The 27,069-nt window shown below is 41.9% G+C and overlaps 2 protein-coding genes across 2 annotated transcripts; one reads left to right on the top strand and one right to left on the bottom strand.

Moving 5' to 3' along the window:
- Positions 1-46: 46 nt before the first annotated feature.
- PARPBP (PARP1 binding protein) lies at positions 47-19,559 on the top strand. Its single transcript, XM_075276343.1, has 11 exons — positions 47-127; positions 5,587-5,742; positions 7,293-7,520; positions 7,834-7,935; positions 8,020-8,190; positions 8,395-8,549; positions 13,934-14,108; positions 14,267-14,445; positions 16,653-16,734; positions 18,036-18,201; positions 19,247-19,559. Exons 2-11 carry the CDS (start codon positions 5,593-5,595, stop codon positions 19,531-19,533), a joined length of 1,695 nt encoding a protein of 564 aa, XP_075132444.1. The 5' UTR covers positions 47-127; positions 5,587-5,592; the 3' UTR covers positions 19,534-19,559.
- A 183-nt stretch (positions 19,560-19,742) lies between these two features.
- On the bottom strand, positions 19,743-26,246 carry PMCH (pro-melanin concentrating hormone). Its single transcript, XM_075274573.1, has 3 exons — positions 26,016-26,246; positions 25,651-25,855; positions 19,743-19,838 (listed from the first exon to the last, which is right to left on the bottom strand). Exons 1-3 carry the CDS (start codon positions 26,244-26,246, stop codon positions 19,789-19,791), a joined length of 486 nt encoding a protein of 161 aa, XP_075130674.1. The 3' UTR covers positions 19,743-19,788.
- Between the last annotated feature and the right edge of the window lie 823 nt (positions 26,247-27,069).

Genomic DNA, 27,069 nt, shown 5'->3' with positions numbered 1-27,069 from the left:
GGGCGGCGGTGACGTATAGACATTTAAATCTATGTTTATGTGCGAGGGGCCGTTGTAGCAGCTGAAATTTAGGAGAATCCGAGCGGCCGGGTGCGCTGAGGTCTCGGCACTGGCCCCGACTACACAGGTATATAGTATATACTGCATGGCACAGGATAGAAGGGGCGCCGGGGGGGCTTGCTCGTTTCTCTAGGGTAGACGAGTTATTTGTTCGCTTTAGTGTAAGTGCAGCTGACAGGGCATTGCAATGGGATTATCTCCGATATGAAGTCGTCCATATAACTTGTCCTCAAGTATCTCGTTGTTATATTATTATTGTGTGACCTGGCTCCTAAAAAACCTAAGCATTCATTTTGAACTGATCTAAGAGCCTGTTCAGACAGACTACTGCAGCCTGGGCTGTGACTACATAGAGCATGATTGTGGGGAGGGGGCCATGCACGTAATGGCTCCATTATATACATAACCAAGTCTATAGCGTAAAGCTGGGATACCATTCAAGTGGCTATGCTAGAGGGAAAGTTGAATGGTATATGCCTGTCCAAGTGTACGGGTCATGCAGAAGGGAGAGTATATGGGTTTCCTATATATCCCATTCCTTTTGTTGCCTTTCTTGGCTTTGGCTCAAAAAAAAAACCCCTGCAGCCAAAAATACCTGCTTTTCTGCAACGTGAGGTCGTAACCTTAGGCGGCATGTACACAACTGTGGGTGCCGGTCATGATTGTACTCCACAGGTACATACCCATACATGGTTGTGTGTATGGGGCTATAGAAATGAGTGGGTCAATGTGCTAGCTAACTGTACACATGATTGTGTCAATGAATCCTTAAAAAGGACCTTTAACCACCTCCAACAAGTCCAGCGCTTTACATTATTTAAAGGGATCCTATCATTCAGAAGTAATTTTTTCTGCCTAATACGTCGGAATAGCCTTAAGTAAGGCTATTCGTCTCCTACCTTTTAGAAGTCGTCTCCGGCCTGCGAGAGAATTCTCCAGTGACGCCTCCATTTTCAACAGCAACCGCCTCTTTTGTCGTCTTCTTCCAGCTGGGGGTCACACTGACACCTGCGCAGTTGGCTCTGCCATCGGGACGCAGGCAAGAGCCGAGTGCACAGGCCGGCGGCCATATATTGGAACTGTGCGTGCGCCCGTAGGCGGCCTCCAAAAATATGGCCGCCGGCTGGCCTGTGCACTCGGCTCTTACCTGCGTCCCGATGGCAGAGCCGACTGTGCAGGCGCTGGAGTGTGACCCCCAGCCAGAAGAAGATGACAGAAGAGGCGGTTGCTGTTGAAGATGGAGGCGTCGCTGGAGAGCGTTCTCTCGCAGCATTGGGGATGCCCCCAGTGCTGCAAGAGAACTCATTTGCATACCAGTAAAACACGGTTTGTCTACCAAACGGTGGGCCGGAGATGACTTCTAAAGGTAGGAGACAAATAGCTTTTCTTAAGGCTATTCTGACGTGTTATGCAGAAAAAAATTACTTCTGAATGATAAGATCCCTTTAAAGATAACCTTCAACAACTCAGCTTCTTTGCTGTTGTTGTTTGGTACCACTCTACTGATTCCAGCGCATTTGGAATTTTCTCTCTAGTCCCCACCATTCCCAAGCAACAAGCGCAGTTAATTTTGGTGCCTGATGTGCTTCTCATAGGGAGTGTATCATTGAATAAATCTTTTTTATTTTTATTTTATTTTTTTTATTTGAGGCAAATTCGGCCTCAAAAGCCTGACCAAAAAGCCTGCAGAGTTTTAAAATTTTCCTCCCAACCATTTTAGGCCTCATGCACAGAACAGAGTGCAGGCTGAGGGGGACTCCGTTCTGATGATTATGGGGCAGGTCCTACCCTCCTCCATGACAGTGGACCACCCTAAGGATAAGCTATGAAGGTAGGAACTTTCTATGGTCTGAGACTTGTCAACAATAAGAAGGTCATGGCTTGGTTTCTGACAGGCCATCAGGCAGAGACACTACATGCAGGAGAAGGTAACCTGGCTACCATAAGGAAATCTTGTCCAATATATCAAAAACTTTAGTCACAAAACAGCTCACCTGTACAAATTTCTCAGTGAGGTGCACGATCCGCTGCCTTCGGGACTCCAAGGCCAAGGTAATGTCAATCCCAATTCAAATGAAAGATGGATCTGCAACACTCCTCTTCATTAATAAAACTTCATCTTTAATTCCATTTCATAGGACAATACAAAACTCCATACAAAAGATAGAAAAAACAACAAATACAAAAAAGAAGCAATAAAAACCGCTGTCAGTATAACATCGCTGACGCGTTTCAAGACCGTCTTGGTCTCTTACTCATAGCTGTTTGAGGTCTGCAGAAGTTTTATTAATGAAGAGGAGTGTTGCAGATCCATCTTTCATTTGAATAAGGAAATCTTGGCTGGGTTTCTGACAAATGTTGACCATAGAAAGATCCTGTATTCGTGGTCATATCCACTGGCAACCAATGAAGACAACAGACTGTCACCATTTAGAGGGTTAGAGGGGCCACACGGTGGCTCAGTGGTTAGCACTGCAGCCTTGCAGCGCTGGGTCCTGGTGTTCAAATCCAGCCAAGGGCAAAAAACCATCTGCAAGGAGTTTGTATGTTCTCCCCGTGTTTGCATGAATTTCCATCCCATATTCCAAAAAGACTTACTGATAGGGAAAAATGTACATTGTGAGCTCTATGTGGGGCTCACAATCTACATTTAACAAAAAAAAAAAAAAAACCCATTTAGAGGGTTAGAGAAAAATATTTAAATGCTGCATAATCCTTAAAAGGATCCTATCATTAAAACACAATTTTTTTGTGACCAACATGTAGAAATAGCCTTAAGAAAGGCTATTCTTCTCCTACCTTTAGATGTCTTCTCCGCGCCGCCGTTTGGTAGAAATCCCAGTTTTTGTCTGTATGCAAATTAGTTGTTTCGCAAGGGTGGGGGCGGGCCCCAGCACTCAAACAGCACTGGGGGCATCCCCAATGCTGTGAGAGAACTCTCTAGCGCCGCCTCTGTATTCTTCAGGAATGGCCTTTTCACGCGTCTTCTTCCGCCGCTGGGGGTCACAAGAAAGGCCACAAGAAAATGGCTGCTTACTTGCTGTGTAAGCAGCCATTTTTCCTGTGGCGGCGGGCATGCGCAGTCATCCGATGTCTAGAAGTTTGACCCCCAGCGCCGGAAGACGATGTGTGAAAGGCCATTCCTGAAGAAGATGGAGGCGGCGCTGGAGAGTTCTCTCGCAGCATTGGGGACGCCCCCAGGGCTGTTTGAGCGCTGGGGCCCGCCCCCAGTACTGCGAGAGAACTCTATTGCATACAGATAAAAACCGGGATTTCTACCGAACGGCGGGGCGGAGAAGACATGGTATGCAAATGAGTTCTCTCGCAGCACTGGAGGGCGTCCCCAATGCTGCGAGAGGACTCTTCACGCGTCTTCTTCTGGCGCTGGGGCGTCAAACTTCTAGGCCTTGAGCAGAGCCGACTGCGCATGCCCACAGGCCACAATAAAATGTCCGCTTACTTACTGTGTAAGAGGCCACTTTTCTTGTGGCCACGGGGAAACTGGGATTTCTATCGAACGGCAGTGCGGAGAAGACATCTAAAGGTAGGAGAAGAATAGCCTTTCTTAAGGCTGTTCCTATGTGTTAGTCACAAAAAATTGCGTTTAAAGGGATTCTACCACTAAAACACTTTTTTTTCTAGTTACCACGTCGGAATAGCCTTTAAAAAGGCTATTCGTCTCTTACCTGTGGAAGTGCTCTCCGCCGCGCTGTTCGTTCAAAATACCGGTTTATACCGGTATGCTAATGAGTTCTCTCGCAGCGATGGGGGCGTCCCCATCGCAGGAGCAGCGATGGGGCGTCCCCATTGCAGCTCGAAAACTGACCGCAGCGCCGCCTCTCTGGTCTTCGGTGTCCTCCCTTTGCTTCTTCAGCGTACTGTCGGACGCCTGCGCAGTACGCTCTGTTCGACGAAGATTGCCGAACGTACTGCGCATGCGCGAAATTGCGATCCCAGCCATAGTGCGGGCACCGAACTTATGCGCAGTACGTTCGGCAATCTTCGCCGAACAGAGAGCATACTGCACAGGCGTCCGACAGACGCTGAAGAGGCAAGGGGAGGACACCGAAGACCGGAGAGGCGGCGCTGCGGTGAGTTTTCGAGCTGCAATGGGGACGCCCCCATCGCTGCTCCTGCGATGGGGACTCCCCCATCGCTGCGAGAGAACTCATTAGCATACCGGTACAAACCGGTATTTTGAACGAACGGCGCGGCGGAGAGCACTTCTACAGGTAAGAGACGAATAGCCTTTTTAAAGGCTATTCCGACGTGGTAACTAGAAAAAAAAGTGTTTTAGTGGTAGAATCCCTTTAATGATAGGATCGCTTTAACTATTTATATTTACAAAAATGATTAATCATAGTTAAATCTGTAGACAATTAAGTTATGTTCATGTAAAAACCCCATTGATACATACATAAGCAACTCCTAAAATAGCAGAGCATGCGATCCATTTTATGATGGACACGCCTGACAACTGTGGACTTTATTGACTCTTAGGGGTGTCAATCATTCTACCTCTTGGTAAGTATTAAGGTTTTTTTTTGTTAATGTGGGTACACGCAGCTTTATAGAATGGCTATATAGGACACTAAACCCAAAGTCCATAAGGACCTGAAGGTGGTTTAGTGTCCCAAATCTCTGACGGCTTCTCTGTAGATGGTCCAGTCTCTGTGTTATGGGTTTCATCTTAGATGTAAAGTGTGATGCAGTGCCTGGTCATTATGGTCTAGGCATCTATGGATATGTGTAAACTTACAGAACTATCATAAATGTCATAGTGAAAGGTCATAATATCTTGGTGATTGTTTTCCACTTTTTTTTTTTTTTTCTTCCCTTATATTAAGACTTTTATAAAATTTTGTTTAGAGGCCCTTTCATGCCTTTTTCAGTGTGTGGTATTCTGTATCTCTAGAAAGCAGTGTGCAGAATTCAGCACGCTGTTGGCTTTCCCAGTATCGTGCTGGAGATATCAGTGCCAAAATTAACGACACCGCTATCTTTCTACTGTAAAATGTGCTGACTTCGCTGGGCTGTGAGAAATTCCCGCCTTCTACCCCTCCCCCCACAGTATTCTTCCATAGACTTGTACTGTCAGCAGGGAGCGTTCCATACCACTCAGTGATGACGCCAGGCTAAAGCCAACTGTTCTGTGCACTGTTGGCTCTCTAGCGGTATATAATACCACACATCGAAAAGGACCTGAAAGGTTCTCTGTAAAAGTCTGTCTCCAGAATCCAACAAATCACCTCAGCCCCACCATGTTTTCCCCCATGTGTATCTGTACCTCTGTTGAGCTAGAACTGTGTTTTTCAATGTACAACCGAGCGGTTTGGAGCAATGAGGGCGTTTTTGCTCCAAAGGGCTCATTTATATATTGTCAAAAGGTGGCAACGACATTGATTCAGGTTACTAAAACCAATCTGCGTGCTGATATGTTGGGTTTTGGGGATTGGCTCCCTTTTAGTATTGTAATAGACAATTCTGCATAATTTGACTAATCTCCAAATCTACACCCTGTTCCAGGTTACAATGGCAGCTCCTCAGCAAAATGTGTTGGAGTTGATCAAATGTTTCAGACGGAATTGGTCCCTTGTGTGTGAATGTGAGAGGACAACTGTATGTGGAGCAGACAACATGCTGCTTATGTTGCAGCTGGCTGTGGCTGACGTCAATAAAAAGGTAAAAATACTCGCTTTTTTTTTTTTTTTTTTACTGTTTATTTAAGGATTTTTATCAATAAAGAGGAACAACAATAAGACAATGCCAAAATAAGAACTGTACTGGAAGGAAAGCGGTATAATACACAAATAAGGTAAAACCAAATGTTGGAACAAAATAATAAAAACTTAAAAACAGGTCACACAGGCAAAACAACTGACCATAAGACAGGGTATGATGGGACAGGAGAACAAAAGGGCAAAAATAAGGGAGAACAACCACATAGGAAGGGGAGGTCTAGATGATATCAGGTCAGAGAGGCTGAGAAGCCTAAAATGCGTCCCATGGGTCCTATATTTCATGGAACTTCTCCTCTTCATTATTGAGCAAAGCTGTAAATGCTCCAGTGATCTCGCATCCCTAATCCTATAGCGTACAACTTGGGGTGGACTGCCGGCAATGCTTGGCTATCAAGCACCTAGTGGAAGTGAGGAGAAGTAAAAGAAGGCGTAGGGAGTGCTTGGCAGTTTAATAGGAGGGAGATAGGTCCTGGGGGACAAGGGCAGACTAATCCCCAGTAGTGATGAGCGAACACTGTTCGGATCAGCCGATCCGAACAGCACGCTCCCATAGAAATGAATGGAAGCAGCTGGCACGTACACTTTGCCGGCGACCGGTCGCTTAACCCCCCCCCCCCCCCCCCCCGCGTGCCGGCTACGTCCATTCATTTCTATGGGAGCGTGCTGTTCGGAACGGCTGTTCCGAACAGTGTTCGCTCATCTCTAATCCCCAGTAATCATTCCAAAAGGCCCTGGATCTGGCGCCAATAAGGCTGGAGAGAAGGACAAGTCCAGAAGAGATGGAAGATATGCACTGGACGGGTACCACAACGCCAGCAACAATCCGGGATAGATTTCTATAGACATGCGTAACCTGATATGACCTTCAGTCCATTTTAAGATGGATATAGGAGAGATTTTAGAATGACGTCAGTTTTGCCAAAAATGACAGAGAAATGGAATCAGATAGGAGGTGACAGAAGCATATGCTTCAAATAAGATGTATTACAAAGTTTTTTATACAGTGTTTGCCTCTATTCATTTATGCAAAGTTTGTGAAAGGAGTTATGCCATGAAAAGTATTTATTCTTTATCCATAGGATAGAGGGTAAATATCTGATTGGAGTGGGGTCTGACCACAAAGACAACCACTGATCCTAAGAATGGGGTGGGGGGAGATCCTTAACTCCCGCTGTGCATTCAGCATGACTGCAACCAGGCTGAATGTAGGCATGACTAGTGGTATACAGTGCTCCCATTCAGTGCTGGAGATGGCCAAGGTGCTACAATTGAAGTGAATGAGGATGCTCTTCACCACCTGGCTGTAGTCGGGCTAAATGTGCAGCAGGGAAAAGGACCTCCCATTCTTGCCTTGTGGAATAACCCCTTTAAAATATTAGTGTTTATTTAACTCCTTCAGAATGATTGTGTGATTATCTGAGCCCTCTTGGAAATACTTTTGGGTTAAAAGGGTATGATGGTATAATTGTATGCCTTTTTTTTCACCTCTAGAATGGCATTGGGTATACAGCTTCCCTCAGCAGTGTCCTGCTCATATGGAAACACTTGATAAAAGATAAACTTGGACTGAACAGTGATGGCAGCCCAGCCCCCGAGAATTATGAACCTGTCAGGAAAACGTATGACCAACTTCTGAAGAGCTGCAATTCACTGGATCTTCTTGACTTGCATGCAGCATTCTGCAAATCTGATGATTCTCCAGGAGTAGACATCTCTTCTGTGAGTAACCAGTAAAACTATATGGAATTTCAGGTTAAGTCATAGGTCACATCACTAAAAAATTGCCTGCAAAGCATGTTTTATAATAAACCTTCCTTTGGAATAGGGATATACCATTATAAAATCTATAAAGTTTAGTAGCTGCACTATATTCTGCAATTATATTGCACAGATTCTGCTCGGTCATAAGAGGTAAAAATTTTAAGCATTATGTGACCTAACGCGGGGGTCAAACTGCTGTACCTACTGTACAGGTGCCGGAAATGCAAGTCTGCTTCTGGTTATAAACATCTAGCATTGTGATTCTTCACAGGTCCAGCTACAGGAGTTCCTCTTTTCGCATCAGTCAGAAGGCGCAGACTACAGTTGTTTGTCTGTATCAACCCCTTGTAAAAATAACATGGATTTTGTAAAGGTAATTCATGAAAATAAAAGCCTTAGTCCTTTAAAATCTGCGGATAACTTTAAACACAATTCTTATTTTTCTTTTATGTTGCAGGTGAAAGAAGTTGTAAAAAGAATATTTTGTTCCTATTTAAGCCTTTTGGTGAACTCTAAGAACGATCTTGCCCTTGCCCAAGTTATTAACTGCCCAGAAAGAGGACTCGGTAGAGAAGCTTTCACAGACCTTAAACATGCATCAGTGAATAAGCAGATGTCCCTATTCCTGGTATGTTATGGGACTGTGAGCAAGTTCCTAATTTCTCTTTAAACTTTTCGTCTTGGTCTCATGTCAGTTTTTTTTTCACGATTTTCTGTTCTCCCTTTAGAACTGACCCTTTTTCTTCAAAAGTTGATAAAACCACTTTAAATAAATGTGTATGTATATAAAGTTTCACTTTTTTTTTAATTTTTTTTTTTTATTCAACTACAGGTAGCTACCTCCTTCATTAGAGCGGTGGAGCTTGGTGGAAAAGGTTATGCTCCATCTGAAACTGATCCATTAAGAAAGCACATAAAAGGTCTATCGCAGTTCGTTCACTTTATTGACAGACTAGAAGAGATACTTGGAGAAACACATAGTACAAGGTAGTTTGTTTGTGTTTTGTTTTTTTTGTTTTTTTGTTCATATTGTAACCCTTTAGTTAAATGGCTCATTGTTGTATACTTTGGTGGGCAACCCCTGGCACACGTGCCAATAGTGGCACATGAGGCATAGTTTTCTGGCACAGCAGCCAGCATGGGACTTGCAAGTATTAAAAGAAGATGCTGGCCTAGGAGCTCCCCCTTCCCTGGCTGCCCTCTTTGCTCACCAATGAGAGGGGTAAGGAAAGCCCAGGAGGTGGAGCTCATCACTGTACAGAACAAGGACACTACATGTTACGTGGAGTTCCTTCCGTGTGCATCCCTGTAAAGGCTCCTGGAGGAGAAGGAAGAAAGCGCCTGCCAGAAAAGTGTGGTGGGGTGTTTTTCTTTTTATTGTGTTTTTTTTTTTTTTTTTTTTTTTTTTGGGGGGGGGGGGGGGGGGAGTTCTATTCCTATTAATATCAGACATTTTTGGTTATTTAATTTACTTTTAGTAACAGCAAAAAACTCTGCTTTTCTGTAACTGGGGACCTCAGCCTTAGCCTGCACACAAATGGCACGGGTATAGTTATCCTTGACCTGTACATTAATAATGAATTGACTGGGACTGGGATATAGGACCTGTGTATGGAGCCACTAATAAAGGACTCCAATGAAGAGATTTACTTTTTACCTCCATATATCTCGCATATCAGTAACCCTTATGTAAAGCACACAGGGGTTAATGTGAGGGACATGATGGGGTTAACTGCTATTAATACGAAAGTGCAGGGAGTTGCTAAACTGTTAGGGGGCATTCGCACTACCGTCGGTGTCCGACAGCTAGTGTCCGCTGCTAATGTCCGTGAAAAATCTTGTGCGGTTATTAGCATTGGACACTATCTGTGTCCGTGACATTTTGCATTGATTTAAATGGACATCGGGTGTGTTCTTTTAATGTCCGTGGGTGTCCTTAAGTGTCCATTCCCAAAGATGTCCGACTTTTCAAGCGGACAGCAAAACCTGACATTTAAAGGGGTTTTTCAAGATTGTAAAACTAATAATCTATACCAGCAGTCTGCCACCCCAACTAAACATGTACGAACCAAAACTGCTACTAGTGGAGTCTGACACACGGTTCATCTTCTGATCAACTTTTTGGTTGAGCCTGTGACCTCTTCACTGAATGCTATCCACATGTACGGTTTGTGTTTGGTTTTCTTGAATGGGACTGCTTTACAAACAGGCTATGTGAATAATGAAGGTGACATCACTGGCCTGTGAAGTGGAAACATTACTTGGCTTTGAATAGTTGATCTGTGGGGTCCCAGGGTATTGGACCTCCTATTACTAAGGGAGAACGTTAAAGAAGACCTATCATGTCCTCATCAATGTGTAGTATTATATACCACTAGAAAGCCAACAGTGCAATGAATTCATTGAATTCAGTCGGTTTTCCCGGTATGTGCCCTGGAGATAACGGTGCAGTTAATTTCGGAACAGAGATCTCTCCTCTTTCAGAATGGATAGCCTTACAGCCTAGCGTCATCGTTGGCTGTAAGCAACGCTCAAACCCAACAACCACCCCAACCCCCATGCCCTTCCGACTGTATTCTATCATAGCCTTGTACTGTCAGAGGGGGTGTTCTTCACAGCTCAGTATCATCACTGTGGGGTAATGACCGCCTCTCTGACAGTACAAGACTGTTACAGTACAGTTAGGAAGGGGGAGCCTTTCTCACAGCCTGGCAATGATGCTGAGCTGTAACGCCTGCCCCTCAGACAGTGTAGAGATAACTGTGCCAGAACTAATGGAACCGTTATCTGAATTCAGCACATAATATACATGAAGGATAATGTTAAGTATTTAAACTGCTTCTCACAACTTTCAGTACACTTCCATGAAGTTGGCATTTGTTCGCAAGGAGGAATTTAAAGCAGATTTTTAGGTGGATTTTGCCTCAATAACTTCTTTAATAAAAAATGAAATGTCCCATTTACCCCTTCCCTTACTTTCCTAAGATCTAGGAATACATACGGTATATACACTATTATTTTACTGAATGATTAAAGGGATCCTATCATTTAATTTTTTTTTTTTTTTGTAGCTCACATGTCGGAATAACTTTAAGAAGGCTATTCTTCTCCTACCTGTAGATGTCTTCTCCGCACCACCATTCTGTAGAAATACCGTTTTTTGCCGGTATGTAAATGAGTTCTCTCAGCACTGGGGGCGGTCCCCAGCACTCAAGCAGCACTTGTGGCGTCCCCAATGCTGTGAGAGAAATCTCCAGCGCCGCCTCCATCTTCTTCAGGAACATCCCCTTCATGCGTCTTCTTCCGGCGCAGACTGTGAAACTTATAGGCCTCGGGCAGAGTTGACTGCGCATGTCCGTGGCCAAAAGAAAAATGGGCGCTTACACAGTAAGTAAGCAGCCATTTTCTTGTGGCCTGTGGGCATGCGCAGTCGGCTCTGCCGGAGGCCTACAAGTTTCACCACCTGCGCTAGAAGAAGACGCATGAAGAGGATGTTCCTGAAGAAGATGGAGGAGGCGCTGGAGATTTCTCTTGCAGCATTGGGGGTGCCCCCAGTACTGCGAGAGAACTAATTTGCATACCAGCGAAAACCGCTATTTCTACGGAACGGTGATGCGGAGAAGACATCTAAAGGTAGAAGAATAGCCCTTCTTAAGGCTACTTTGATGTGTGAGCTACAAAAGATTAAGTTTAAATGATAGGATCCCTTTAATTCCAGGATGCTATACACATAGCAAAGGTTTACATACAAAAAGTCATTCAGAGGGGAGAGGACTCTGCCCTTGAGGATTCACATTATACAAGGGAAGATAGAAGAAGATTGAGGCAAGATGATGTTCACATGGGAGTGCAGTAGCAGCAGGATTGTAGAGTTTTCTGGTTGCGTTTTCAGGTTTCGATGGTGTGATAGTTGTGTTAGAGCAGGAAGCTCCCAGGAATGGAGGATGCACAGTTGTAATACTGGAAATGGTTGTGTGAAGAGCAGATTAAAGAACAAAATTGTAAGGATTGAAGATTATATGGAAAGGTATCTGGTTAGAGCAGAGATGTATGGAGGAAAGCGGTTGTAAACGCCACAGATTTAGGCACTGCACTTCTATCACTTGTTACTTGGTCGCTGACCATTGTTCCTTAGATTTTTTTTTTATTTTTTTATTTTGATTTTTATAAATGTATAAATCGCTCTTTAGAACTCTGCTCTGTTTTAGAGATTGCTCCGCTCTGAAATGTTGTCCAGACTGGTTTAAAATGTGACATTCTTTCCGTTTTTTGGAATTGTAATTATGAATCCGTTTTATATTTTAACAGGCACTTGGAAATTGCCCATATCCTTGTTTTTTAATAAAGTACTTTATTCTTTTTCCAGCAGAGAATTGCTTTCAGAGAATACACACTTCTGAACTATTCAGCCATCTGATGGTTTTGTCTGCTATATGATTTATGCATTCAAGAAAATGGTTTTTCCTATTGAGAGTAGGGCTTTAACCGTGTAAGATTTAGCATGTCCCTTCAGTAATAAGGAGGCTACCTGTAGCTCAGTTTTTACTTGTACACTAGAATTGGTGAGCTTATCCTGATTGGGGGGGGGGGGGGTCACTTCTGATTTACAAACTGTGAAGGATAGGTTTTTACCACTGCACTTGCAGGCTAACTTGGAAATTCACAAAAAGATGCCCTTGTATGCTTCTACTGCTATGTCGAGGCCTCTATTGAGCTCGATTATTTTGGGAGGTGTTTGGGACCCAATAGACTCTCTCTAAAGAAGCATTCTGGCTTTCTTTTTTTCCTCCCCTCCGTTCCTGTGTACATTACCTGGTCTTTTATGTGTACTGCAGTTCAGTTTTTCCTAAGCTTCTGACGAGATACCATCTTAGCCTTCATATTTCTTTCTCTTTTGCTTTACTTATTCCTCCTACTTTGTGCAATTTTCCTTCTCGATATTCTCCTAAATAATCTAAGAAATTGTAAGTATATAATTGGGGAGACCTGAGCTGTGATGTCCTTCATTACAGCTATGTGACAGGAAATGGAGGTGGTGTAGGGCAGTCCACTATACAGGAATAAAAACCTGTGCAAATTCTGTGATCAATCTAGACAAAGAACCCTGAAGGGTTTTCTAGTTTCCAAACCTACCCAACAGTACACTGTGACAAAAAGAAGTGTTTGCTGTGAATTAGTTTGTATGGCTTATGGTGTTGTCTAGGGAAAGATTTAAAAGCGGTGAGAATTAGAAGTACTTTTTTATATTTCCCATTCCTTTTCAAGCCACTCTTTGCTCAAAAAATGTAGCAAAATCTGTAACAAAAAAGGTGCTTTTCTGCAATGTGGGGCCTCGGCCTAAGGTGGTTTTCCAGGCTTGTATATTGATGATCTATTCTTAGGATAGGTCATCAATATTAGATCAATGGGGTCCGAGCAGATGTTAGCTGGTACAAGTGCTGAAACTAGACAATGGAGCAGACTTCTTCCTATGCTGTATAATGACCACAGCACTCTACTGCAGCTTGGCAACTAATCATTTGAATGTTATCTAAGCCATTGTAGCCTAGCACAGCAACCACACAGTGTACAAAGCTGTTGGCTTCTGGCTCTGGGGACTGTGTAGCTCTGGTTGGCAGCTGATGAGCTGATCAGGGTGGGCACCAAGTGTTAGATCATTGACACCCTTAAAGACATCTTGAAGGGATTCTACCATTAAAATCAATTTTTTTTTTTTTTTTTTTTTGGCGATCACACGTAGGAATAGCCTTAAAGGTTCTTTTCCTACCTTTAGATGTCTTCTCTGCATCGCCGTTCAGTAGAAATCCTGGTTTTCGTTGGTATTTAAATGAGTTCTCTTGCAGCACCGATTTTACTGGTAGAATCCCTTTAAAGACAACCCTTTTAACCAAGTCCCTAAAGTTCTGTTCACACTACAGTTGTGTTTTCCGTTTTTCTGCTCCAGAGGAACAAAAAAGATGGGGTGGGGGTGGGAGGGTGAAGAGCTGGATCTGCCATATGCCTGAAACCAGCCGAGCCCAATCACCTAATGGTCCCGTAATGTTTTCATCCTAATGTCTATAATTTAGATGGGAAAAATCCCCATCCAATGTAACAGATGTTAGAACAGAACCCAAGATATTGGGGCTTCATAGACACTTGCAATACAATAAATGTATATACCAGAGATGATGATATTCTTTTCACATCCTAATAAAACTGCTGTGGTGTTTACTTACTAGGTCATTAATGCTGTAATTCCTCATGCTGCTAAATAGACCTCTTCCGTCTTTATTTGCTGTATAGAAAAATATAAAATATTGGAATTTTGTAGAGTTTTTGACAACTGAAATACAAACTAAATGACACAAGTTCCCCTCTCTTTCACTTAGAAATGCTGCAGAGCCAATCCTATCAGCAATAAAAATGCATCTAATGAAAGGAAGAGGCAGTGGGGACTCACTTAGTGAAGCTGTAACAGAAGTTGTCCAAGATTTGGATTTGAGGATTAAAAACTTTCATTCGTCCATTCAGAATGAACAGTCCACAGGCATCAGTCCGGCACGGGTATGTAGGATAATATAATATGTCAGTCTTGCCTATAGTTATTCACGCATGAGTTAATTTATTTTAGAAATACATTTTGAAAAAAAAAAATGCTAGAGGGCTTCTAGTTATTGTTGCTTTTACTTTGTGTAATGTGATTTTGTTATCTCTATTTCCAGCCTAGAATTCATGCAATAAACCGTGGTACAGCTCTATGTGGTAGAGAGACTGTAAAAACATTGCTAATACTTCTGGATGAAGAAGCTGCCTGCCCTCCCAGCAAAAACAAAGCCGATTTGTTATGTGCAGATGAAGAAAATACAATCTTTGGAGCAATTTCTCTTTTGTTACTCTTTAGGTATTGGATCTTTATATATTTTAATGTTGTGTGAAAAATGCTCACTATCCTTATAATATTGTAATGTTGTATTTACTGCTGTGACTGCAGTAGTTGCCGGATTTGTACATAACTTGCCAGTACGGTAAATTATCCAGACAAATGACATTCATTAGAAATACAAAGCAGAAGAAACCGTTCTTCTGGATGACTCTTGTAACTCGATTAACTGTCTTGTTTTTATGAATAGATGAATGTCTTGTTAATGAAAGCATAAACTTGATGCTGTCCTAATTATAATGTGGTATTTCACTTTCCAGGCTTGTCACAATCTGTTGCTACTGAAATTTTCATAAAACTGGTTAGTTGATAGACTTTCCCGACCACCCAGTTAGTTGATATCAAGCAATCTTCCAATAGCTAAACACTCATTGCGTGTTTTTTTTTTTTTTTTTTTTTTTTGGGGGGGGGGGGTGTTGTTTTCCTTTTGAGACCAATGAAAATTAGTTCTAAACCTTGGCTAGAAATGTCTCCTATAACTAACTGTTTAACTGATGTATAAATAGAGTTCTGGGGTACAAAAATGTACATTTGCAAAACTGAGTTTTTGTTGCAGATACTGCTGCGTTTTTTTTTTTCCGCCTGAAAATTACATTACATATATCTGGATGAGGTTGTCTATGCAGACTGTGCATGGATTTCTGTAAGGGCTCGTTCACATCTGCGTTGCCCTCTCCGTTGTGCAGGTTTCCGTTTCCTGCATAAAACAGAGCAGGATACAGAAACCTGCAGGAGTGTCTCTCACCCATTCATTTGAATGGGTGAGAGAGATGTTCGGCCATGAGCGGCGGTGAGCGTTTTGCGCTCTCCGCCGCGAAACCGGGTTTTTTAATCCGGACACAGAGTCGGACATGCAGTACTCTGTGTCCGGATTAAAAAATCCGGTTTCTCTTCCACTCCTCCCTCCCACACGGTCTCCCTTCTGTATGGTCTTACTGGACGGGTCTGAGGACTCGCTTTCGTCATTTACTGGTGGGTGGGAGACGGAACTGGGGACCTCATTCCCTCCTGATGTGTGGTCTTCGGCATTTCGTGCATGTCATACTTTCTCTATATCATGCAGGGCGCAGGAGACCAATTTTAAGATACTTTCCAGATGGTATCGAGTTCCAGCCCTCTTGCATGATATCTACCCCTCCACCTCTGATAGGTGCTGGAGATGTCTATCCGACCGCGGCACGATGGCACACGTTTGGTGGGGGTGTCCTCTATTACGCCCTTTCTGGACTGGGGTCAGACAGGTTATTCGGCAGGTGACGGGGATTGACTTGGAGGACGACCCGGCCCCGCTTCTTCTTTCCCTGTTCTCCCGGACGTTTTCTAAACCTACCTGTAGACTTCTTGGATTTTTGTTGGTGGCAGCGCGCTCTGTCATTCCCAGGTTGTGGAAGTCCACGACCCCTCCCTCGCTCATTTGCTGGCTGAATGAAGTACTAGCTCTTCGAACGATGGAGACCCTGGTTGCTGAGCTCCGACAGGATGATACTAAGCATCGTCAGACTTGGGCCCTTTGGAACCATTTTTACTATTCTGCCGACTTCCGTTCCCTCTTCCCTTCTGTGTCCCCTGTGTAGTGTCCCCCTGTGCGTTTTGTCTGCTCAACGTGTTACTACTCCCTATGATACTTGATTTACATTTGCTCTGAGATTTTTTGAATATGCTTTGTTCTTCAGCTCTGCTGCGTCAGAGCGTTTGCCTGTTTTGGTTTATTGTTTTTCTTTATTGGTTTTTGACCTTGTGACCCCCCTTTTTCTTTTTTTCTTTTTTTTTTTTTTCCCCGCCCCCTCCCCTCCCTTCACCCCTGCGTTCCGCCTTTATTTGACTCCTTTGTTTATGATCCCCCCCCCTCCCCCCCCTTTTTCTTTCCCCAGTTTTGTAAAAATTTGTAAAACTTTCAATAAACTTCTAATGTTGAAAAAATCCGGTTTCGCGGCGGAGAGCATAAAACGCTCACCGCCGCTCACGGCTGGACCCGGTCTGTGCTTTGCGTCTTCTGGCATGCAGAAGACGGAAAGCACACAACGGAAAGAAGAACGCAGGTGTGAACCTAGCATAAGCCTAAACAAATGTCACCGTTATATAAAAGGAACTATAGAAGTATAATATACATAAACCTAAGTAAATCCACCTGAATGCAAACTTTTTTTTTTTTTTTTTTACTTTTTTAGATCTCCAGAACAGACTACTGAATCATCCCCCAAACCCTTAAAGCAACGTGCCCAGAAGTGCATCGACAAAAACAAACCCAAGGTGAGATATCCAAGAAGTTCGACTTGTATTTCTGTTTTTTAGTTTTTGCTAGTGAAGCTTCACTAATTTATAATGTACCGTATATACTTGAGTATAAGCCGACTTTTTCAGCACATTTTTCATGCTGAAAAAGCTCTCCTCGCCTTATACACGGGTCAGGGTCCACGGAGCACAGAAAACTGGAAGGGGGAGGTTCTTTAGTGCTACTGCTCTGCGATTCGCTTGTCATGAGGTCACGTGACTGGGATGTCATTAAAGGTCCTGTAGCCACTGGTATTTAACATCTGCAGATAAGGTTGAGTCTAAATCCTAGTAGCTCCGCCCACACCAGAGTCCGATCACTTGGTCATGATGTCATCAGAGGACCTTTAACACACTAGGATTTAGCATTTACCCTGCAGATGAGTGGCCAGGATTCATTGTGTCTTATGGAAGATGTCTGTTGTATGGAGGAGAGGAATCTACAGTAAAGTGACACACAGGGACCTTCCTTTAGTTACTCTGCCTATTAATGTCAGGCATTTGTGGTTATTAATTTAGTTTCAGTAACTCCATGGGCCTCATGTTAATAACCGTTAACCCCATCATGTCCCTCATATTAACCCCTGTGTGCCCATATAAGGGTTACTAATATGTGATACACATGAGGGTACTAATGAAGGACCTTAATGAAGGAAACTAATTATTACTAGAGATGAGCGAGTACTGTTCGGATCAGCCGATCCGAACAGCACGCACGCATTGAAATCAATGCACGCAGCCGGCACACGGCGGGTTAAGCGGCCGGCTGCCGTCAAACCGGAAGCACCAGGTGCTTCCATTCATTTCAATGCGTGCGTGCTGTTCGGATCGGCTGATCCGAACAGTACTCGCTCAACTCTAATTATTACCTCCATATTTCCCACATATTAGTAACTCTTATGTGAGGCACACAGGGGGTTAATGTGAGGGACATGATGGGGTTAACTTCTATTACTATGATCCCCATGGAGTTACTAAGCTGCAATGCACATGACCAGACTTTTTATCTACAAAGGTGGATTTCTCCCTCTTGGCTTATACTCGAGTCAATAAGTTTTCCCAGTTTTTTGTGGCAAAATTCTCTGCTTATATTCGGGTCGGCTTATACTCAAGTATATATGGTAATTTTTTATGAATAATTTTATTTTTAGCATCAGTCTCCAAAGCTATGGCATATATTGAATTCATAATGTATTTAAAAATGTACAGGCTCCATAGGAAAATTCGCAATATTCTTAGAGATTTATGTTTAATATATGAATTTTTTTTTTTTTTTTCAGCTTAAGCAAAATCTCATTAGATCTCAGTTCTCCTGCACTTATAAAGATGATGCTGCACCCCATATCAAACCATTTGCCTTCCCAAGTATGAGTCAAGTTCCGACCTGCATTCACCCAGCACCAAAGATTGTTCCAGTACTCTGCTTTGATGATGATGTACCAAATGGTAATTTTTCATACAGTCTTTCCTCACTATTCTGTATTTATTTTGTAGCTTTTAGTATGGTGGAAATTTAATAAAACTTGAATGACTTATTAAATGGGTTTCTGCACAATTAAATGGCATGTTCAATGTACAGATCATCAAAAAATGTTTGCCAGGATGTTATAAAATAATTCACTGAAGATTTGACACTTGTTTGCATGGTATGACAAGTGTATTAAAATTGTATAGATGTGTGCAAGATCAACCAGTTAGTGCCCCTGCAGAAGGAGTCTGTTATACTATGTAACTGTTTTCACTGCACCAGAGGGAAGGAGACTGATTCTCTTGAACCTGTCCTCAGCAGTAAAGATTAGCAGCAGCACCAAGCAGGGCACATAGAAGCAAAAAGACAAAGTATTGGTTAGGGTAAGTTCACACGGTTTTTTGGTCAGGGTTTTGAGGCGGATATAGCCTCAAAACCCTGACTAAAAAGACGGCTCCCATTGAAATCAATGGGAGCCACTCAAGTCTTTTTTTCCGGGAGCCTCGCGATTACTCCTTAAGAAACTCCCTCCTCCGGACTAGGCCCATTCATTGGGCCTAATCTGGAGCAGAGTGCGCAGCTGCATGCTGGTGCAGTGCAACGGCTTTCAGTCGCGGCTAACCCGGTTTTTGGATCTGAACTCAAGGCGGCCTCAGGTTCCAATCCAAAAAACCCTGTGTGAACTTACCTTTAATGTTAGAGCTTTCAACTACTTTAAAGCTGCTATTAATCGCATTTCAAGACTTTTGGTATGAACATGCTTCATAAATGACTCATGTTTATATATTAACTGGAAGGGATATGATGGGTATGATGTAGTATCTTGCATTTTTGAATAGCTTTCTATCTTGTATGAAATTCTATATCTATATTGTGGGGGACGGGGTCTGTAAGAGCACTTGTGGTGTTTCAGAAGGTAAGGGGGGTAAATCCATTGTAAACTTGAATGCACTTGATTGATGTACAGGTCCGATGTCTATTACAGGGATTTTAAAGGGATGGTCTTTTTGGGTTTTTTTGTAGATAATATGTCAAAAGCGAAAACCGTACTGCAGTTAAATTCAGGAAATATTGACCTAAAGGATGGGAAAACAAAGTCCAGTAAGAATCCTTTACAAAAAAGTACTAAAAGAAAGCACTTGGATAAGGGTGAAAACCAATCCATCCCTGATGATGAACCACCAGAAAAGAAAACGCTATCAACAAGTAAACCGAAGGGAAAGGCAACCGCGGCCAGAAATAACAGTAAATCTACCGTAACAAAACAAATAGTTGGTCAAGCTAAGCTTACAAGCTTTTTCCGTGTCTAATTTGTCAGTTCTGCGCTAATTCTGTTCTGTAGAGTAATATGTCATTGTTGGTAAATGTTATTTATTTCTTTCTTTTTTTTACCCATTTGTATTTAGTAAATTGACAACTTGTTCACATTGCACAGATTCTTTTATTTACATTAATAAATGATGCAAAATTTATTTTAAGTTCCTTCATTTCCGCAGATGTGAGTTTGTTTAAACAGGCACTCAGCGTTTATTGGGGTAACCACAACATGAAAAATCTTCAGTACATCAGATCTGCCAGCAAGGTCGATAAACTCTTCCCAGCATGCATCGGAGCACTAGAAATAAAAGATTACTTAGTGGTTTCATGTTTGTTCTTTTTAGGGATTTAAACAGTATAACATGGCATGTCTTAAAGATCTGATCCCTATGGTCGAACCCCAAAATACTAAGAACTCTGTGGCCATGCTTGTGCAGCTTTTTTTTTTTTTTTGCATACTCTTGACATGCCTAATTAATTATCCATTAAATAATTGTTAAAAAACAAACAAACAAAAAACGTTAATCAAAAGACAATGTAAAACTGTCAGGAAACCAAACCAAAAAATTAATTCCAGCTCACCATATAAAGAATCCCTTCATAATTCCAGAAGACAAAGAGCTGCTGTGTGAACTCAGACCAGGTTACGATAAGAAGCTTCAGGTAAAACGCTCTGCTTAATACCGGAAAAGGATCCAAGAGACATCCAATATATAAAATTTAGCTTTTATTCCATTCCATTCAGTACCGAAACGCGTAGCAAAATTCTGACCTGAAAACTCGTGTAACCCTTTTAATGGAATGCAATAAAAGCAAAATTTTATATATTGGACATCTCTTGGATCCTTTTCCGGTATTGAGCAGAGCGTTTTACCTGAAGCTTCTTACAATGCAAAACTACAAGGGAACGTTCACACTACCGTCGGTGTCCGACAGGTAGTGTCCGCTCAAAATCTGTCACGGACATTAGGAGCGGACACTAGCTGTGTCCGTGACACCTGTCATTCATTTAAATGGGCATCGGGTGCGTTCTTTTGCACTCGGTGCCCTTCCTTCCCTGTCCGCAAGTGAAGATGTCCGACTTCTCAAGCAGACAGAAGAACCCTGCATGTAGGGTTTTTCTGTCCGCTTGAAGTCGGACATCTTCACTTGCGGACAGGGAAGGACAGGCACGGAGTGCAAAACAACGCACCCGATGCCCATTGAAATGAATGACAGGTGTCACGGACACAGCTAGTGTCCGCTCCTAATGTCCGTGACAGATTTTGAGCGGACACTACATGTCGGACACCGACGGTAATGTGAACACCCCCTAACATTTAGGTGAAGGCAGTACACAGCAGGTTATACACCTTTTCAGGATGCCTTTAATACTCCAAGTGGTTGCTACTCCTACAAGTGGAACAGTGAATGAGCTGCACAATGTGAATTCGAGTCAAACTGGATGCAGAATATGCTGTAAGTGTGACAACCAGTGCAGACCATTGCATTAGTTTAGCAGTTTAGCAGGTTACATATATGTGTATTCCATGCACTTGAAAAAGGATATTAACTTGAAACACGTTGTTCTTATGTATGAAAAAGTAAAAAAAAAAGTTTACTTCTACTGTTGAATCTGAATCATTGATCAGAGAGCATGGCCATTCCATTATTGGGATTTGTGGGTTCAATCCCCCATTTGGTTGGTACTGCTACATGCCCTGCCCACGGAGTCATTGTTGGACTCCACTGCCACTCTCTCCTGTACCTTTCTGGCCGTAATACCCAGGCTTTTATTGGTGTTGTGACATTATTGACAACATCTCCAGGTGAGAGACTAACTGGTCATCTTTTTTTCATCCCTATTTACATTTCTATACCACAGATCTACACTATTGTGGCACTCTGTGTCTTGTTCCCTTATGTTTTTGAACGCACAATGGAACATATACAGGCCTTCATGCTGAAGAGCTCTTGACGTGTGCATTGAGCTATTCCACAGACCATCCACTGGTTAGATTCCACACGTGTTACTTGGAGCTGAGGGGAGGATTTATGGAGCACTTCAGTAATGCCATGGCTTTTTCACTTGCAAGATGGGTGCTGGTCTGGGGAAAACAGTCCAGCCCTACAGTAATCCTTTTAATAAAAAGATCCTTTAAGGTACATGTAAGCTACTGTTCACTGCTGCTATCTAGCTCTTTCAGAATGATGCATCTAATAAATCTTATGCAAAGCAGGCCAAGTAGAAGGAGGTGTAAAAGAGTCCATAATAAAGATATGCCATATTTATCATCAGTCACTGTGGTAAATCTGGCATATTTTTTTTAGACTTCCTCTCTGTTTGCACTGTATTAGTAAATCTGGGATACTGTGAGGATGCAACAACTACTACTATTAAAGAAAGGTCTTTCATACCCTATAATAACTCAAGAAAAAAAATAACAGTTTCTCTACAGGAGTGGCAGAGAGTGTTATACTAAGCATTTGCCACAGAATGAGTAGAGCAGAAACGTATCCACATAACCTGCTGCTCCATCCACACTGAGGAGATGGAATTCTATTCTCTGGAATGGGGGGTCCCAGCAAGTTAGTACTTTTATTGATAACACATCCTTCTAATATATAGAGAATTGCAGGTGACGCCAGGTTCACACTAGCGTTCGGGTCTCCGTTCTGTGGTTTCCGTCTACTGCATGTCCGACTCTGTGTCCGATTTAAAAAAAACAAAAAACTAGTTTTGCGGCGGAGAGCCTAAAACGCTCACGGCCGGACATCTTTCAAACTCATTCAAATGAATGGGTATGAAAGAGTCCTGCAGCTTTCCGTCTCCTGCTCAGTATAGTGCAGGAGACGGAAACCTGCAGAACGGAGACCTGGGCGCAGATGTGAACGAGCCCTTACTGTGATAAATGCAATGCATTAAAGAATTAAAAGCAAAGTAATTGACAATCAATATATGTTACTATGGCTTGTTGGAGATCTGTCTACCATTTTATAATATATTCCTCACTGAGTGGCAGAGGCTAATTCTATTCTGATGTGTCTTCATTACTATTACCTCCCAAATTTGGTATCATTTTGAGGGGAAATAGAAAATCTGTTACATAATGACTTGTACGTATTTCATGCTATATTTTATTTATTTATTTTTTTACAATGTAGAAATGGAGGAGCTGCGAACCTACTCTAAATGCTTTTTTCTTTTTGGGGTGAGTGGATTTTTTTGCACTACACATGGTTTGGCTATTCACAAAAGTGTAGGTTACCATCTGATAGATTCAAATATAAATGGATCTGCCAGGTATAGTTGGTGCAAATTAAACAAAACCTTAGCTGCCTACTTGATAGAGTAACACGAAGTGCAAAACAGCCGTGAAAAAAAATGTCCATTTTTAATTGCCATTTTACACCCAAGTGGCACCCATTTTCAAGGATCCCCCATACATTTCAGTGTATGGAGGGATCCATCAAAACAGCCAAAAATAGGACACTACCTATATTTTGATGGTCCGTGACATTGGCCTGTCAAAATAACGATCATGTGAATCGCTCCCATTCACTGAAATTGAAATTAAATTTTGCTGTGTGACGTCCATTAAAATATAAATAAATACAAAAAAAAAATCCGACTACATTACGGTACTTGGCCATTATTCACTGTTGTATGACTGTAAACTCCTATAATGTAGCAGTGTCCAGTACTGCAGCTGTGTGTCTATCACATGACTGGGCCAGATTTTAATCCACTGAAAGTAAACTGTGACAATACACAGGAAAATTGTATGACCTGGTCAGCTGAAACTGGGGTATGTCTTTCCTAAGAGTGTATTCACACAAAAGTATCTCAACTGTTCCTTGTTTTGTTTTGTCAAAAACTTTGATACAAACGCTTGTAAAGAACTTAAAGTTGTATTGAAACTGAGCATTGGACAACACACTTACTGCTCGTTCACATCTGCGCCCGGGGTCTCCGCTTTCAGGTTTCCGTTTCCTGCCCGAGAAACTGGGCAGGAGACGGAAACCTGCAGGCATTTTTCAAACCCAGTCAAATGAATAGGTTTGAAAAGTGTCTGGCCGTGAGCGCCAAACCATTTTTTGTTAATCGGACACGAAGTCGGACATACAGGACTTTGTGTCCAGTTTAAAAAAAAAAAAAAAAACGGTTTCGCCGTTGAGAGCATAAAACACTCACCGTCGCTCTCGGCCAGACATGGTCTGCCAGGTTTCCGTCTTCTGCCGGCAAAAGACGGAAACCTGAGAATGGAGACCGGGCGCTGGTGTGAACCCTGCGTTAGTCGTGTGCATGGTGCCTTAGGCTCTGTAATGTCATTTGGGCAGTGTTAAATGGGAGCGGGCAAGGGAGATTGATTCTGATCTCAAACCAGAGGTGGGACAGTGTTGGAGTTCGGAGTCACATCCTCTTGTCTGCTCCTGACTGACACTATACACCAAAACTAACTGCATTTACTCAGGAACGATGGGGGCTAAAGAGAAATTTGCAATTGCGTCATGATCAATGGTGCAACACCTATTAAAAGGTGCATGTAGTTACTCATTTGTTTTGTCATTGTAAGGGATTCTCAGCATACTTGCTCTAATTGGCAGCATATTTCAATCTATATAATGGATCTTAAGGCTGAAGCCGAACATTGAAACGCAGCTTTTTTTTTTTTGTAGATTTTGTTGTTTTTTTTTTAATTTTTTTTTTTATTTTTTTTTATTTTAAGCCAAAGCCAGAAGTGGATTGAGCAGATGCTAGAAGTATAAGACCTTCCTCTATATTTCCAATTTTTTTGTAACCACTCCTAGGTTTGGCTCAAAAAAACACAGCCAAATATGCAATAAAAGAAGCTACATTACCGCAACAAGGGGCCTCAGCCTAAAGGGGTTTCCCAGGATATCAATGTGGATGACCTATTCTCCCAGATCAGCTGTTTGAACAGACTGCTGTGTTCTGGGATAGCTCTTTGGGTAGTGTCCTGAATGGCATTGCGGAAACGCTCACATTTAAAGGGGTTGTCCTATTTTAGACAAACGTGGAGAAACAAATGTTATTTCTAGTTGAATCAAATCGGTCCATAAGTCATGTGATGTACACGCAGGTGCACAGCTCGTTACAGTCAGTGCACAGTAATCAAACATCTACCTGGTAACAAGCTGCGCACCTGTGTGTACATCACATGACCATGGACTGTACATCACATGACCATGGACTGATTTGTATCCACTGGAAGTAAATAATAAATGACGGCATACCAAGATCTAGAAAACCGTGATGAATTGATATGGGGAGTATATTGGAAAATTGTAAAGCTTGCCATTTTACAAACAATAACATTTGTCTCTCAATATTTGTTGAAAACTGGACATCCCCTTTAAGGGAATAGGAGCAGCACTTCAGTACCATTCTTGACCAATGAACAGAACTGTACTGTTTAAGTATCAGTTGATCTCTCGACCACACACTTTGATAAGTGTAACCTACCATATAGGTAAGTTTTCAATATTAATATCTAAATATTCTCCAAATAGTGCATAGAAACTCCAGAATAAACCTCTATCAATGTTCTGTTGTACTGTTCACAAAACCATTCACTGCTGATAACAAAATCTTTTAACCATAAACACTTTCAGGGTGAAGACGCACAACGTGGCACCGGTCCACGCTGGACTGTTCTACTGGTATCTTCACTTATATTGTTAATTTATTGATTATTCCTTATTATCTGCAAAATCATGTGGATGATAATAAGAAATTAACAATAACCTATAAGTATTTAACAATGTATGTGAAGACAACATTTGTCTTAATCCTTAGGGGCTTTCCAGTGACAATTCAGTAATTTCACAATAGGCTGTGTCATTTCCTAATACATCTTGTAACAATTCTTAAGGAATTTGAGATCTCTGCTTATCATTGAATGGTAACCTTCATTATAATAAAACTTAGTGCTAGTCATGTGGTGCTTTATATAGGTGACAGTAAGTAACAGAGTCCCCCTGTGCATTACCATGATGAAAGCCTACCAGCAAAAGTTCTGAAGACCATGAGGAATTAAATGACATTAGAAAATTGTGAACCTTAATATTATACAATGATTGATCCAAAATTTGCACTGAATACTCACTATCAAAGTCTCTTCGCCCGATTGGAAATTTTGCTGCGTTTTCTTCCTCCCCGATATCTCTTCTTTCATGTGTTGTCTCTACATTCTCATCTCCATTCTCAGAATTCTGGGATGAGCTTTTAGATGTTGAAAACGGAATCTGTTTCACACCAACATTTAATGGGAGGACATCATGGCTGAAATAAGTGTTGTCAGATCCAGCACTCTGCACAGAAACAAGTTCAGTAATATTGTTAGTTTAGATAGAGCCGAAAGATAAACATTTGTAGAAATCCATAAAGGACAATGCAGGGCTTGCGACCCTTATGTCTCATGTACATTCATATATTTACCTTCAAATTCTACTTTTTCTAGTGCGTATTTACCTTTATGCTTCGTTCCTCCTCTTCTTCATCCATAGGGTACTGATCTTGCGGGTTAGTTGAGGATTTGTATATCGTGTCTCCATTCCTTAATGCTTTCCTTAGAGCAATTGTATCTAGTAAGACGTCATTCTCTGCTTTTCGAATAGACTTTGACAAGGAAAACAGGAAGCCTTGGGATAGAATGGATAAAGATATTATGAGTGGATAGCCTAAGCTGATCATTCTTACCATTCTTTTGCAAGGCCTGTGGCAGATCTAAATTTAAAAAAAAACTTTCAGATAATGATGTTGTAAAGATTCTTCTTCTTTATATATATATGTGTATGCAACAATATAGTTAGCATCTGAAAAAAAGACGTGTCACCTCTTAGGGCGTCTTCTGTGGGCTACTTGTAAGCAACCTATTACATTGCTGAATGGCTAGCAAAACCACTCACATAATTGATTCCTATCTTAATCCATTGAAGAGCATTGCCCATTGAAAAAAGGCCTTCACTACAGGGCGCTATCTATTCAGTGAAAGAGTGTTCACATTAGGATTAACAAAGTCATACTTTGTCTTTACAAATAGAAACATTATTATTTTGTATGTGTATTATTTGCAAAATCGTGTTCTACTTTGGCCCCTCGGCTGGAAGAGACCTTGTGGGAGGAAAAGGCTTACAGCTTAAAAATGAAAAATGTACAGTGAGAATGAAGTAAAATAATACAAGAAAAGTCAATACAACTGGGTACCCAATCCTATTATACCTAGAACTGATAAAAGTCCTATGTGCTGACTTCAAATAAGATCGGCAACCTTCGACACGACAACTACTGTGGAACTAGAACTTCCAGCATGGACCATTCACTTCATTGGGTGAAGAAAAGCTGAAGTAGCCATGCTGGGAGTTGTAGTTGCACAACTGGAGTGCCAAAGGTTGCCTACCCCTGGCCTAGATTTTCATTAAAAAGACTATATTGTCAGGATATTAATGTTTAAAAGAAGTTGGCGCTTGCTACCTCTATATGCAATGTTTTAGGAATTTTTTAATGTGGAAAGTCAATTTGAAAT

Source organism: Leptodactylus fuscus, chromosome 5 (assembly GCF_031893055.1).
Source record: "Leptodactylus fuscus isolate aLepFus1 chromosome 5, aLepFus1.hap2, whole genome shotgun sequence".
Taxonomy (NCBI): Eukaryota; Metazoa; Chordata; class Amphibia; order Anura; family Leptodactylidae; genus Leptodactylus; species Leptodactylus fuscus.
This window is presented reverse-complemented; position numbering and strand designations above follow the sequence as displayed.

Excerpts from the sequence above, each read along its gene's own strand:
- PMCH (XM_075274573.1), bottom strand. The coding sequence starts at position 26,246 with ATGGTAAGAATGATCAGCTTAGGCTATCCACTCATAATATCTTTATCC. Across the intron at positions 25,856-26,015 it reads AGGAGGAACGAAGCATAAAG|AGTGCTGGATCTGACAACAC; the intron begins GTAAATACGCAC and ends GTTTCTGTGCAG. Across the intron at positions 19,839-25,650 it reads CGGGCGAAGAGACTTTGATA|TGCTCCGATGCATGCTGGGA; the intron begins GTGAGTATTCAG and ends TTTTATTTCTAG.
- PARPBP (XM_075276343.1), top strand. The coding sequence starts at position 5,593 with ATGGCAGCTCCTCAGCAAAATGTGTTGGAGTTGATCAAATGTTTCAGA. Across the intron at positions 14,446-16,652 it reads TCTCTTTTGTTACTCTTTAG|ATCTCCAGAACAGACTACTG; the intron begins GTATTGGATCTT and ends TTACTTTTTTAG. Across the intron at positions 16,735-18,035 it reads TCGACAAAAACAAACCCAAG|CTTAAGCAAAATCTCATTAG; the intron begins GTGAGATATCCA and ends TTTTTTTTTCAG.